This window comes from Nycticebus coucang, chromosome 22, assembly GCF_027406575.1.
Source record: "Nycticebus coucang isolate mNycCou1 chromosome 22, mNycCou1.pri, whole genome shotgun sequence".
Classification (NCBI taxonomy): Eukaryota; Metazoa; Chordata; class Mammalia; order Primates; family Lorisidae; genus Nycticebus; species Nycticebus coucang.
Genome location: NC_069801.1, coordinates 41,073,059 through 41,086,552, shown reverse-complemented (window position 1 = coordinate 41,086,552; position 13,494 = coordinate 41,073,059). Strand labels below are relative to the sequence as shown.

The 13,494-nt window shown below is 40.3% G+C and overlaps 1 protein-coding gene across 6 annotated transcripts in view; it reads left to right on the top strand.

The window, feature by feature from the left end:
- EIF2B3 (eukaryotic translation initiation factor 2B subunit gamma) overlaps nt 1-13,494 on the top strand; it is a 135,067-nt gene that overhangs the window by 87,631 nt on the left and 33,942 nt on the right. For all 6 annotated transcript variants that reach the window (XM_053575030.1, XM_053575032.1, XM_053575029.1 and 3 more), the window contains 2 exons: nt 4,367-4,494; nt 6,070-6,260. In XM_053575030.1, coding sequence (XP_053431005.1) covers nt 4,367-4,494; nt 6,070-6,260 — 319 coding nt within the window. The remainder of the gene's footprint in view (nt 1-4,366; nt 4,495-6,069; nt 6,261-13,494) is intronic.

Sequence of the window (13,494 nt, the reverse complement as noted above, 5' to 3'; positions counted from 1 at the left end):
TATTTTTATTTATTTTTGAGATGGGATCTCATTCTGTCACTCTAGCTAGAGTTTAGTGGCATCATCATAGCTTACTGCAACTTCACACTCTTGATCTCAAGTGATCTTACTGCCTCAGTCTCCTGAGTAGCTGGGATTACAGATAAATGCCACCATGCTCAGCTAATTTTTCTATTTTTTTATAGAGATGGGGGTCTCCCCCTTGCTCAAGCTGGTCTTGAACTCCTGGCCTCAAGCATTCCTCCCACCTTGGTATGAGCCACTGTACCCAGCAACAGAGTGAGACTCTGTCTCAAAAAAATAATAATAATAATAATAATTAAAAGAATATTCTTCATCTCCATATAGGGTGAAAAAAATTCTAAATATTTTTTGTGCTACTTATAGCAATTATTTTGTCTTTTTAACTTGATAGGTTTGTTTACAGCTAATAATCAAATCTGTTCTCATTTCATGATTTCTTGAAAAGGAGTTTATAATTTTATGAGGTGAGGCAGGTCTTTCTGGGAAAACAATATATTAAGAGAGAAGATGGTAAGATTGGCTAGGGCTAGGGCTTTGTATCCATCTGATGCACCTTCAGGCCCAAGGTCAGGATGTTCACAGTGGTTCACTGTAGGCTTATACCATTTCTTGGCACAGCTTTGAGCTGCCTCCACTTTGACGAGGAAGCAGGAAGAGTAATTGTTTCCCCCATTATGCTACTAAGCCCAACTGCATTGTGAGAATTGACCTAATGCTGAGCTCAAGTAGGGATGGGTGGGACCTAGCAGGACTGCTTTATATACGCTCTTCAAATTACTGATTACAGCTCTGCCTAATGGGGCTGTGTGCCAAGGCCTGCTTATTTGCTTGCTTCTTCCAGTGACAGATCTATTTGGTCCATAAAGTAAATATCATGGCCCTGAAATCTCCAGCTGTCCATGCTTTGTCACTTCTTCAAAGGAAACTGACTTGTTTTCCAATGGAGAGGCCTAGGAACATTTGCTACCCACTCTTTCATTTCCCACTCTTGTTTGGAGCATTAAAAGGGGAGAAAAAGAGCTAAGAGTAAGTGTTGTTTCATTCTTTGTATTCATATGGAAATTTTTATATCTCTACTAAGGATCAGGAGAAAAATCACTTTGAAATTCAGTACAAGAGCTCAGAGCTTACACAGAATTTTCCAAAGATGTTTGACTTGATCCTTTAAAAATGACAAAAACTATAAACTGTTTAGCTCCAGGGTTCATAATTTTTCTTACCCTCCTCAGCCTCTGCGTCTATCTTGTCTTCCTACCTATACTCCATCTGTGTGGTCCTGTGTCAGCATGCAGAGCTTCTTAGAATGGAGACTGGGGAGGTGGTGGCAAGTATGCACCAGTAGTCAGGTTTAGTCCAATACTTTAACCCCTCTCTGATGCCTCATAATCTCATCTCTCAGAGTATGGTAACTGGTCTCCCTTTCTTTAGTCTTATTTCAGGCCCTCTTCCACACTGCTACAAGAATTAACCTTACTAAGAAATGAAACTGATCCAGTCCCTGTCCTGCTTAAAAACTACCACTGGCTTCTCAGTCCAGACTTTATATAGACTGCCACAGAAAGTTTCCATGATCTAGTTCCCTTGCTTACCATATCAGCTTCATTTCCTTTTACTTTTCTTTTTTTTTATTTTTTAACATCGTCTTTGATAATTTATTGTGCTGATAACAAAAATAAGCAAAATATCAAGTCCATAAGTATTTGGAGATTCACCCATTTTTAATGCAAAAGTATGAGTTTTCAGATGAGATAGCAACTCAGTCTTTATATCGAAGCTAAATCTTTTAATTGGATGACATTGCAAATTGGCAATAATACTTTTCTTCTTAAATCTATACCAGGCTACTGCCCACTGGATTATGGATTCTTTGAAGTTAGAAATAATATATTTCCTGGGCAGAGCCTGTGGCTCAGTGAGCAGGGCGCCGGCCCCATATGCCGAGGGTGGTGGGTTCAAACCCAGCCCCGGCCAAACTGCAACCAAAAAATAGCCGGGCATTGTGGCGGGTGCCTGTAGTCCCAGCTACTCAGGAGGCTGAGGCAGGAGAATCGCCTAAGCCCAGGAGTTGGAGGTTGCTGTGAGCTGTGTGACGCCACGGCACTCTACTGAGGGCAATAAAGTGAAACTCTGTCTCTACAAAAAAAAAAAAAAGAAGAAATAATATATTTCCAAGGCCTGGCACCGTGACTGTAATGTAATAGATGCTTGGTAAATGCTAAATAAGTAAATGCTAAATAAGTGAATTGGGGACTTTTAAATTCTAACAAGGTCACAGTGTGAGAAAGAAAACTAAAAATCATATGCTGGAGGGTGGTGCCTGTGGCTCAACGAGTAGGGCACCGGCCCCATATCACGGAGGTGCTGGGTTCAAACCCAGCCCCGGCCAAAAACTGCAACCAAAAAAAAAAATCATATGCTGGTCACTCACTCCTCTGCTTTCATTTCCTTTGCTAAGTATAAATCACAAACATACTCACTGTACTAAAGATTAAGTCCATTTTTCCTCTGTTACAGATTCCTGGTCACTTAGACCCAACATTCTATCTCAATATCTACCAGGAAGCACCATGCCTCCTGAGACCTAAGTAGGACAAATGAAGGAGAGCTCCAGAGCTCTTGGCCAAGGTTCCTTACTGCTTGGTATAAAGATAATGCAATCATTTTGCCTTCTGGGAATTATTCTACACATTGGTCTTTTTTTTTGAGACAGAGTCTCACTTGGTCACCCTTGGTAGAGTGCCGTGGCGTCTTAGCTCACAGCAACCTCAAACTCTTGGGTTCAAGTGGTCCTCTTGCCTCAGCCTCCCAAGTAGCTGGGACAACAGCCACCCGCCACAACGCCCAGCTGTTTTTTTAGAGACTTTTTTAAGTCTCACTATGGCTCAGGGTGGTCTCGAACCTGTGAGCTCAGGCAATCCACCCACCTCGGCCTCCCAAGTGCTAAGATTACAGACCCACGCCCAGCTAAAAAAATTATTTTTTTGAATAAATTCAATGCCCATTGATTAGCAAGTTAGAAAGAAAACTTCCTCAACATGATAAAGGATATCTACAAAAAACCTACAATGATCATCATTATAAATTATAAAACAGTAGAAGAATTCCCATTAAAATCAGGAATAAGGGGTGGTGCCTGTGGCTCAGTGAGTGGGGTGCTGGCCCGAAATGCTGAGGGTGGTGAGTTCAAACCCAACCCTGGCCAAACTGCAACAATAAAAAAAATAAAAAAAAAAAAAAATCAGGAATAAGGATAACTGCTACTACTGCTTCTAGTTAGCATTGTATTGGAGGTCTTAACCAGTATGGCAAGATGATGAAAAATAAATGATAAAAGAATTAGAAAGGAAAAAAAACTTACCTTCATAGTTGATATGATTGTCAGAATGTATAGATAAATTATGAGAACTAATAACATTGTTTAATAAGGCAGTTGGCTCCAAGATCATAATACAGAGTAAATTAAATTTTTATAAACCAATAAGCAGAAGAGAATAATAGTTTTAAAGACATCATATATAATATCAACAAAAAAATATAAGAAATTTGGATCGGCGCCTGTGGCTCAAGCAGCTAAGGCGCCAGCCACATACACTTGAGCTGGCGGGTTTGAATCCAGCCTGGGCCCGCCAAACAACAATGATGGCTGCAACCAAAAAAATAGCCCGTTGTGGCAGGCACCTGTAATCCCAGCTACTTGGGAGGCAGAGGCAAAAAAATTGCTTGAGCCCAGGAGTTGGAGGTTGCTGTGAGCTGTGATGACACAGCACTCTACCCAGGGTGACATCTTGAGGCTCTGTCTCAAAAAGGGAAAAAATAAAAAAAGTATATATATATGTAGATATATATATATAGATATATGTATATACATATATATACATATATTAAAGATTTATATATATTTAAGAAATTTAAGATTAATCTGACCCAGATGTGCAAAGCCTTTGTGGAAAAAAATTTAAATAGTTTTGAAACAATTGTCTTCAAAAGACCAGAGCATTCCGCCTTCTCATAGGTTTTGACCAATGAAGAGTCAGGGCAGTGTGTTAAAATACATACATATATATACACACCCACCCACTTGTATACACACATGTACTCACACTCAACTTATCATGTAGGTATGACTTCATAAAAGACTATTTTCTCCCTTCCCTAGCTTGAAGCTGATAAAGAGAACTCAAACCCTCTGCTTCTCCAGAACTGCTACATTTGATCTCTGTCAGTCTCATGGTGGCACGATGAGCGGCGGGGGTTGGCTTTTCCTTGGAGCCACAGAGTTTTTTTTAATCTCATTAGGTTACAGACAGTAAGGTTCTCATATTTGACCACTCTTTCTTCCTAGGTCAATCACTTCTATCCGGAGCGAACTTATTCCATATCTAGTGAGAAAACAGTTTTCCTCACCTGCCTTACAACAAGGACAAGAAGAAAAAGAGGAGGATATAAAGAAAAAGGATCTAAAGTCCTTAGGTCAGTGCTTATGTTCATTAAGATGGGCAAGGGTAGTAGCACCTTTGGACAGAGTGATTGGGCAGCTTAGCCCAGCCCAAGATGCCTGTCTCAAGGCAGCAGACTCTGCTCCAACCTAGGGGCAACACAGGCTTGCCAGCCCCATTCTAACAGCTAGCTCAGGCAGATCCTTCAGAGACAGACTGATCATGCCTCCAGCCCCATCTTCTGGTTTATAGCTCTGGTTTGGCTGTATTCTTCACTAGACTATTTTATCTTTAAACTCTGACTGTCAGTCCCCATGTTCTCTGGACTCTGGGCAGCCCCATTCCTGATTAAATTCAGCCTCTTCTATCAGGGGAAGGAAGGCGAAGGAGAATACAATTACAGTCCAACCAGAGGCCAATTTCCGGGATTTGAAGATGAGATCTGTCTTGTTTGCTCTTATATAGTAGATGTTCAGAAAAAATATCTATCAAATGGGTGGCACGTGTGGCTCAGTGAGTACGGCGCAGGCCACATATACCAAGGGTGGCAGGTTGAACCTGGCCCTGGCCAAACTGCAACAAAAAAATAGCCAGGCGGGCGGTGCCTGTGGCTCAAGGAGTAGGGCACCGGTCCCATATCCCAGAGGTGGCGGGTTCAAACCTAGCCCCAGCCAAAAAAAAAACAAACAAACAAAAAAAAAATAGCCAGGCGCCTGTAGTCCCAGCTACTCGGGAGGCTGAGGCAAGAGAATCGCCTAAACCCAAGAACTGGAGATTGCTGTGAGCTGTGATGCTACAGCACTCTACTGAGGGGAACAAAATGAGACTCTGTCTCTAAAAAAATAAAAAAAACAATCTATCAAATGGATAAACAGAAACAGTAAAGCATAATGGTTAAAATTATAGGACTTAGCATGAGATAGACCTGCATTTAAAATCTGACCTTGCCTCTTATTAGCTGTGTGACCTGTGCCTATCTTCTGAGCCCACTTTTCTTAACATAAAATAAAAGATCTCAAGGTTGTTGTGAGACATGAAAAACTGGAGCACAGGTACTTCAACTCCCAAGTTCTGTGCTCTTTATATTGTAGCTCAGCTACCTGATAAGGTAATGGAGTCTAACAGCACAAAGTCAGCACAGCTCATCACTAAAGTCTGGACCTTGCCTATGTTATTTCATGATTTACAAGGGTCATCTGTTTTATTTTCCCTAGTCAAACTTGCTTTTAGGACCTTTTATCCAGCATTTTTATATCACGAAATATTTTCAATGTATAGAAAAGCCCCATTGCCTCTTTTAATTTGATTTAGTCTTACAGGTTTTAGCAGGGTTATCCCAGGGGCCCTGTCTCTGGTGAGTTCCTGGGGGAGAAGTGTAAGCTGTAACATCTTTTAAAACTTGTCTGAGAGCCCAATGCCATGATAGCCACCTATACTCTCAGCTACCCAGGAGGCTGAAGTGGGAAGATTACTTGAATCTGAGAGTTCAGTGTGCCTCAGTCTCTTAAAGATTAAAAAAAATTTTTTTTTTAAACTTTGACTGAATCTATACCTCTTTTCTGTTACCTCTGTCTAATTTACTTGCTTATTTGGAGTGTTTATTCTGAAGATATTTACAGTTTTATAAAAGAAGACAATACACTGACATTGGCTCCCTATGATGCCTGCTGGAATGTTTGTCGAGGAGACAGAAGGGAAGACTTGACCAGATCACAGGTGAACTGCTATGTCCACATCATGAAAGACGGGCTCTGCTCTCGAGTAAACACACTGGGACTCTACATGGAAGCAAACAAACAGGTGAGAGGATGTGGATAGAAGAAGAATCATGGGAGCTCCTGCCTTAGAAACAGACTGAGCCATTTGTCCTTTCCCTAATTTCTCATTAGGTGCACATCAGTAATCCTTCTCAGTCCCAAGGTTGAGTAAGACCTAGCGTATCAAGGGAGACCCCTGGGGTATCCAGGTGCAGCAAAAAGGGAAGCACAGAGCCTGGTGGCTCCAAAGAAGGGCCATGATCTCCGGGAAGGCAAGCTCCCAGCATCTGGGCCCAGGAGATTTTTTCTATTCTGTTCAGCATGGGGATATCTATATTACTTACTTCGTAAACAAGCAAATAAGTATGGTATAATCATTACTTTGATTAGGTAAGCATTGGCTTACAGAAGGAGTTTTCCTAAGAATGTGAAGGAACAGAGTGTAGAGTAACTAGATGGCAAAGCCATGAGGAAACAATGTCTATGAGAGAATTGTCTAGAAAGAGCATTAGTGCTAACCCCTCCTTTTAATCCTTCAGTTTCTGAGATACGCAGAAAAAATAGTTTCCATTGCAGGGGAAGCAGCACCCTCAAAGACAAGCTAGATATATCCACCATATTAACAGAGGCAAAAATAAAGACCATATGATCCTCTCAGTAGATGCAGAAAAAGCATTCGATAAAATCCAGCATACCTTTCTAATTAGAACACTGAACAGTATAGGCATAGGTGGCACATTTCTGAAACTGATTGAAGCTATCTTTGACAAACTCACAGCTAATATTTTACTGAATGGAGTAAAACTGAAAGCTTTTCCTCTTAGAACCGGAACCAGACAAGGTTGTCCTGTCACCTTTACTATTCAACATAGTGCTGGAAGTTCTAGCCAATACAATTAGGCAAAACAAGGAAATCAAGGGAATCCGAATGGGAGCAGAGGAGGTCAAACTCTCCCTCTTGGCTGACGACATGATCTTATACTTAAGAGAATCACAAAGACTCAACCACAAGACTCCTGGTAGTCATCAAAAACTACAGTAAGGTCTCAGGATATAAAATCAATGTCCACAAGTCAGTTGCCTTTGTATACCCCAGTAACAGTCAAGATGAGAAGCTAATTAAGGACACAACTCCCTTCACTATAGTTTCAAAGAAAATGAAATACCTAGGAATATACCTAACAAAGGACGTGAAGGACCTCTATAAAGAAAATTATGAAATCCTCAGAAAGGAAATAGCAGAGGATATTAACAAATGGAAGAACATACCATGCTCATGGATGGGAAGAATCAACATTGTTAAAATGTCTATACTTCCCAAAGCAATCTACCTATTCAATGCCATTCCTATTAAAATACCAACATCATACTTTCAAGATTTGGAAAAAATGATTCTGCATTTTGTATGGAATCAGAAAAAAATCCTGTATAGCTAAGGCAGTTCTTAGTAATAAAAATAAAGCTGGGGCATCAGCATACCAGATTTTAGGCTGTACTACAAAGCCATAGTGGTCAAGACAGCAGGGTACTGGCACAAAAATAGAGACATAGACACTTAGAATTGAATAGAAAACCAGGAAATGAAACTAACATCTTACAACCACCTAATCTTTGATAAACCAAACAAGAACATACCTTGGGGGAAAGACCCCCTATTCAATAAATGATGTTGGGAGAACTGGATATCCACATATAAAAGACTGAAACTGGACCCACACCTTTCCCCACTCAAAAATTGATTCCAGGTGGATAAAGAACTTAAATTTAAGGCATGAAACAATAAAAATCCTCCAAGAAAGCATAGGAAAAACACTGGAAGATATTGGCCTGGGGAAAGACTTCATGAAGAAGACTGCCATGGCAATTGCAACAACAACAGAAATAAACAAATGGGGGTGGCTCAAGGAGTAGGGCGCTGATCCCATATGCCAGAGGTGGCGGGTTCAAACCTAGCCCTGGCCAAAAAACAAAACAAAAAAATAAATAAACAAATGGGACTTCATTAAACTGAAAAGCTTCTGTACAGCTAAGGAGACAACTACCAAAGCAAATAGACAACCTACACAATGGGAAAGGATATTTGTATATTTTGAATCCGACAAAAGCTCGCTAACTAGGATCTATAGAGAATTTAAATTAATCCACATGAAAAAAGCAATCTCATATCAATGGGCAAGAGACATGAATAGAACCTTCTTTAAAGAAGACAGACAAATGGCTAACAAACATATGAAAAAATCTTCATCATCCCTATCTGTTAGAGAAATGCAAATCAAAACCACCCTGAGATACCATCTAAACCCAGCGAGAATGGCCACATCACAAAATCTCAAAACTGCAGATGCTGGCATAGATGTGGAGAGAAGGGAACACTTTTACACTGCTGGTGGGACTGCAAACTAGTACAACCTTTCTGGAAGGAAGTATGAAGAAACCTCAAAGCACTCAAGCTAGACCTCCCATTTGATCCTGCAGTCCCATTACTGGGCATCTACCCAGAAGGAAAAAAATCCTTTTATCATAAGGACACTTGCACTAGACTGTTTATTGCAGCTTAATTTACAATCGCCAAAATGTGGAAACAGCCTAAAAGCCCACCAACCCAGGAATGGATTAACAAGCTGTCGTATGTGTATACTATGGAATACTATTCGGCCATTAAAAAAAAATGGAAAGTTTACATCCTTTGTATTAACTTGGATTGAAGTGGAAAACATTATTCTTAGTAAAGCATCACAAGAATGGAGAAGCATGAATCCTATGTACTCAATTTTGATATGAGGACAATTAAGGACACATGGGGGTGAGGGAAGGGGAGAGCAGAGAGAGAAAGGAGGGCAGGGTGGAGAAACGTAGAGCAGAGACAGGGAAGGAGGGAGGGGGGTGGGGCCTTGGTGTGTGCCACACCTTTTGGGGGCAAGACACGATTGCAAGAGGGACTTTGCTTAATAAATGCAATCAGTGGGGCGGCGCCTGTGGCTCAGTCGGTAGGCACCGGCCCCATATACTGAGGGTGGCGGCTTCAAACCCAGCCCCAGCCAAACTGCAACCAAAAAATAGCCGGGCGTTGTGGCGGGCGCCTGTAGTCCCAGCTACTCGGGAGGCTGAGGCAAGAGAATCGCTTCAGCCCAGGAGTTGGAGGTTGCTGTGAGCCGTGTGAGGCCACAGCACTCTACCGAGGGCCATAAAGTGAGACTCTGTCTCTACAAAAAAAAAAAAAAATGCAATCAGTGTAATCTGGTTTATTGTACCCTCAATGAATCCCAACAATAAAAATAAAAATAAATTAAAAAAGACAAGCCAGATATTAGTGAAAGCAGAGGATGGAGCAGGGCATAGTAAAGATGCTGAGGATGTAGGGGAGCTCTTTATTGTGTAGTGGGCACAGGAGGTTTAAGAGGGAGGGATGTTACGATTAGGAAAAGGAAATGCAGAGCAGTCACAGGTTTAGATGAGAAAAGGAACTGATAGATAATTGAGGAAACTACACCGGGGCCGCGCTCAAGGGTAGCACAGATAAAACAATGAAAAGATTAGCTGTTGACACTGCTCCTGGTAAAACTCCATGAAAACTATCATTGCAGGTGCAGACTGGGATGGACAATGAGGGTAGAGCTATATGAAAGATTTTTTTTTTTTTTTTTGAAACGCTTTATTTCACCCACAGCAGGGTCTGGGTCTCTGACTGATTATTAAAACCACGGTGAGGTGGGCTTTCTTCTATGGGGCAGGTGGCATAGAGCTTTCAACCACCTGGTAAGTCCTGTACAGCCTCCCTCCCTCCACATGGTGGTATTATGGGGTCTGAGCTTTTCTGTTTTTTTTTTTTTTATTGTTGGGGATTCATTGAGGATACAATAAGCCAGGTTGCACTGATTGCAATTGTTAGGTAAAGTCCCTCTTGCAATCATGTCTTGCCCCCATAAAGTGTGACACACACCAAGGCCCCACCCCCCTCCCTCCATCCCTCTTTCTGCTTCCCCCCCCATAACCTTAATTGTCATTAATTGTCCTCATATCAAAATTGAGTACATAGGATTCATGCTTCTCCATTCTTGTGATGCTTTACTAAGAATAATGTCTTCCACTTCCATCCAGGTTAATACGAAGGATGTAAAGTCTCCATTTTTTTTAATGGCTGAATAGTATTCCATGGTATACATATACCACAGCTTGCTAATCCATTCCTGGGTTCGTGGGCATTTAGGCTGTTTCCACATTTTGGCAATTGTAAATTGAGCTGTAATAAACAGTCTAGTGCAAGTGTCCTTATGATAAAAGGATTTTTTTCCTTCTGGGTAGATGCCCAGTAATGGGACTAAAGAATCAAATGGGAGGTCTAGCTTGAGTGCTTTGAGGTTTCTCCATACTTCCTTCCAGAAAGGTTGTACTAGTTTGCAGTCCCACCAGCAGTGTAAAAGTATTCCCTTCTCTCCACATCCACGTCAGCATCTGCAGTTTTGAGATTTTGTGATGTGGGCCATTCTCGCTGGGGTTAGATGATATCTCAGGGTTGTTTTGATTTGCATTTCTCTAATGTATAGAGATGATGAACATTTTTTCATGTGTTTGTTAGCCATTCGTCTGTCATCTTTAGAGAAGGTTCTATTCATGTCTCTTGCCCATTGATCTATGGGATTGTTGGCTTTTCTCATGTGGATTAATTTGAGTTCTCTATAGATCCTAGTTATCAAGCTTTTGTCTGATTGAAAATATGCAAATATCCTTTCCCATTGTGTAGGTTGTCTCTTTGCTTTGGTTATTGTCGCCTTAGCTGTACAGAAGCTTTTCGGTTTAATTAAGTCCCATTTGTTTATTTTTGTTGTTGTTGCAATTGCCATTGGCAGTCTTCTTCATGAAGTCTTTCCCCAGGCCAATATCTTCCAGTGTTTTTCCTATGCTTTCTTGGAGGATTTTTATTGTTTCATGCCTTAAATTTAAGTCCTTTATCCATTTTGAATCAATTTTTGTGAGTGGGGAAAGGTGTGGGTCCGGTTTCAGTCTTTTACATGTAGACATCCAGTTCTCCCAACACCATTTATTGAATAGGGAGTCTTTCCCCCAAGGTATATTCTTGTTTGGTTTATCGAAGATTAAGTGGTTGTAAGATGTTAGTTTCATTTCTTGCTTTTCAATTCGATTCCAAGTGTCTATGTCTCTATTTTTGTGCCAGTACCACGCTGTCTTGACCACTATGGCTTTGTAGTACAGCCTAAAATCTGGTATGCTGATGCCCCCAGCTTTATTTTTGTTACTAAGAACTGCCTTAGCTATACGGGGTTTTTTCTGGTTCCATACAAAACGCAGAATCATTTTCTCCAAATCTTGAAAGTACGATGTTGGTATTTTGATAGGAATGGCATTGAATAGGTAGATTGCTTTGGGAAGTATAGACATTTTAACAATGTTGATTCTTCCCATCCATGAGCATGGTATGTTCTTCCATTTGTTAATATCCTCTGCTATTTCCTTTCTGAGGATTTCATAATTTTCTTTATAGAAGTTCTTCACCTCCTTCGTTAGGTATATTCCTAGGTATTTCATTTTCTTTGAAACTATGGTGAAGGGAGTTTGTGTCCTTAATTAGCTTCTCATCTTGACTTTTATTGGTGTATACAAAGGCTACTGACTTGTGAACATTGATTTTATATCCTGAAACATTACTGTATATTTTTATGACTTTTAGGAGTCTTGTGGTTGAGTCTTTGTGATTCTCTTAAGTAAAAGATCATGTCATCAGCCAAGAGGGAGAGTTTGACCTCCTCTGCTCCCATTTGGGTTCCCTCTATTTCCTTGTCTTGCCTAATTGTATTGGCTAGGACTTCCAGCACTGCGTTGAATAGTAAAGGTGACAGAGGACAACCTTGTCTGGTTCCAGTTCTAAGAGGAAAAGCTTTCAGTTTTACTCCATTCAGTAAAATATTAGCTGTGGGTTTGTCATAGATAGCTTCAATCAGTTTTAGAAATGTGCCGCCTATGCTGTTCAATGTTCGAATTAGAAAAGGATGCTGGATTCTATCGAGTGCTTTTTCTGCATCTATTGAGAGGATCATGTGCTCTTTATATTTGCCTCTGTTAATATGGTGGATAATGTTTATGGACTTGCGTATGTTAAACCAGCCTTGCATCCCTGGGATGAAGCTTACTTGATCATGATGAATGACTTTTTTGATAATAAGCTGTAATCTATTGGCTAGGATTTTGTTGAGAATTTTTGCATCTATATTCATGAGTGAGATTGGTCTGAAATTCTCCTTTTTGGTTGGATCTTTTCCTGGTTTTGGTATCAGGGTGATGTTTGCTTCATAGAATGTGTTGGGGAAGATTCCTTCTTCCTCAGTTTTTTGCAATAATTTCTGCAGTACAGGAATAAGCTCTTCCTTGAAGGTTTGATAGAATTCTAATGTGAATTCTAGTGTCATCTGGACCAGGGCATTTTTTGTTTGGAAGATTTTTTATTGTTTCTTTGATCTCAGTGCTTGAAATTGGTCTGTTCAGGAGCTCTATTTCTTCCTGGCTAAGTCTAGGGAGAGGGTGTGATTCCAAATATTGATCCATTTCCTTCACATTGTCAAAATTCTGTGCATAGAGTTTCTGGTAGTCAGAGATGATCTCTTGTATCTCTGTGGGATCAGTTGTTATTTCCCCTTTATCATTTCTGATTGAGGTTACTAGAGATTTTACTTAACTATTTCTCGTTAGTCTGGCCAATGGTTTATCTATTTTATTTATTTTTTCAAAAAACCAACTCCTTGTTTCATTAATTTTCTGAATGATTTTTTTGTTTTCAATTTCATTGATCCCTGATTTGATTTTGGATATTTCTTTTCTTCTGCTGAGTTTAGGCTTAGAGTGTTCTTCTTTTTCCAATTCCGTAAGATGGCTTGTGAGATTGTTGATGCGCTCTCTTTCTGTTTTTCGAATGTAGGCATCTAAGGCGATGAATTTTCCTCTGAAAACTGCTTTTGCAGTATCCCACAGGTTTTGGTAGCTTGTGTCTTCATTGTTGTTATGCTCAAGGAAGTTAATGATTTCCTGTTTTATTTCTTCCTGCACCCATCTGTTATTCAACAGAAGATTGTTTAATTTCTATGCCTTTGGGTGGGGTCAAGCATTTTTGTTAGAGTTGAGTTCCACCTTTAGTGCCTTATGGTCTGAGAAGATACAAGGTAAAATTTCAATTCTTTTGATTCTGTTGATATTTGTTTTGTGTCCCAGGATATGATCAATTTTGGAGAATGTTCCATGGGGTGATGAGAAGAATGTATATTCTTTAT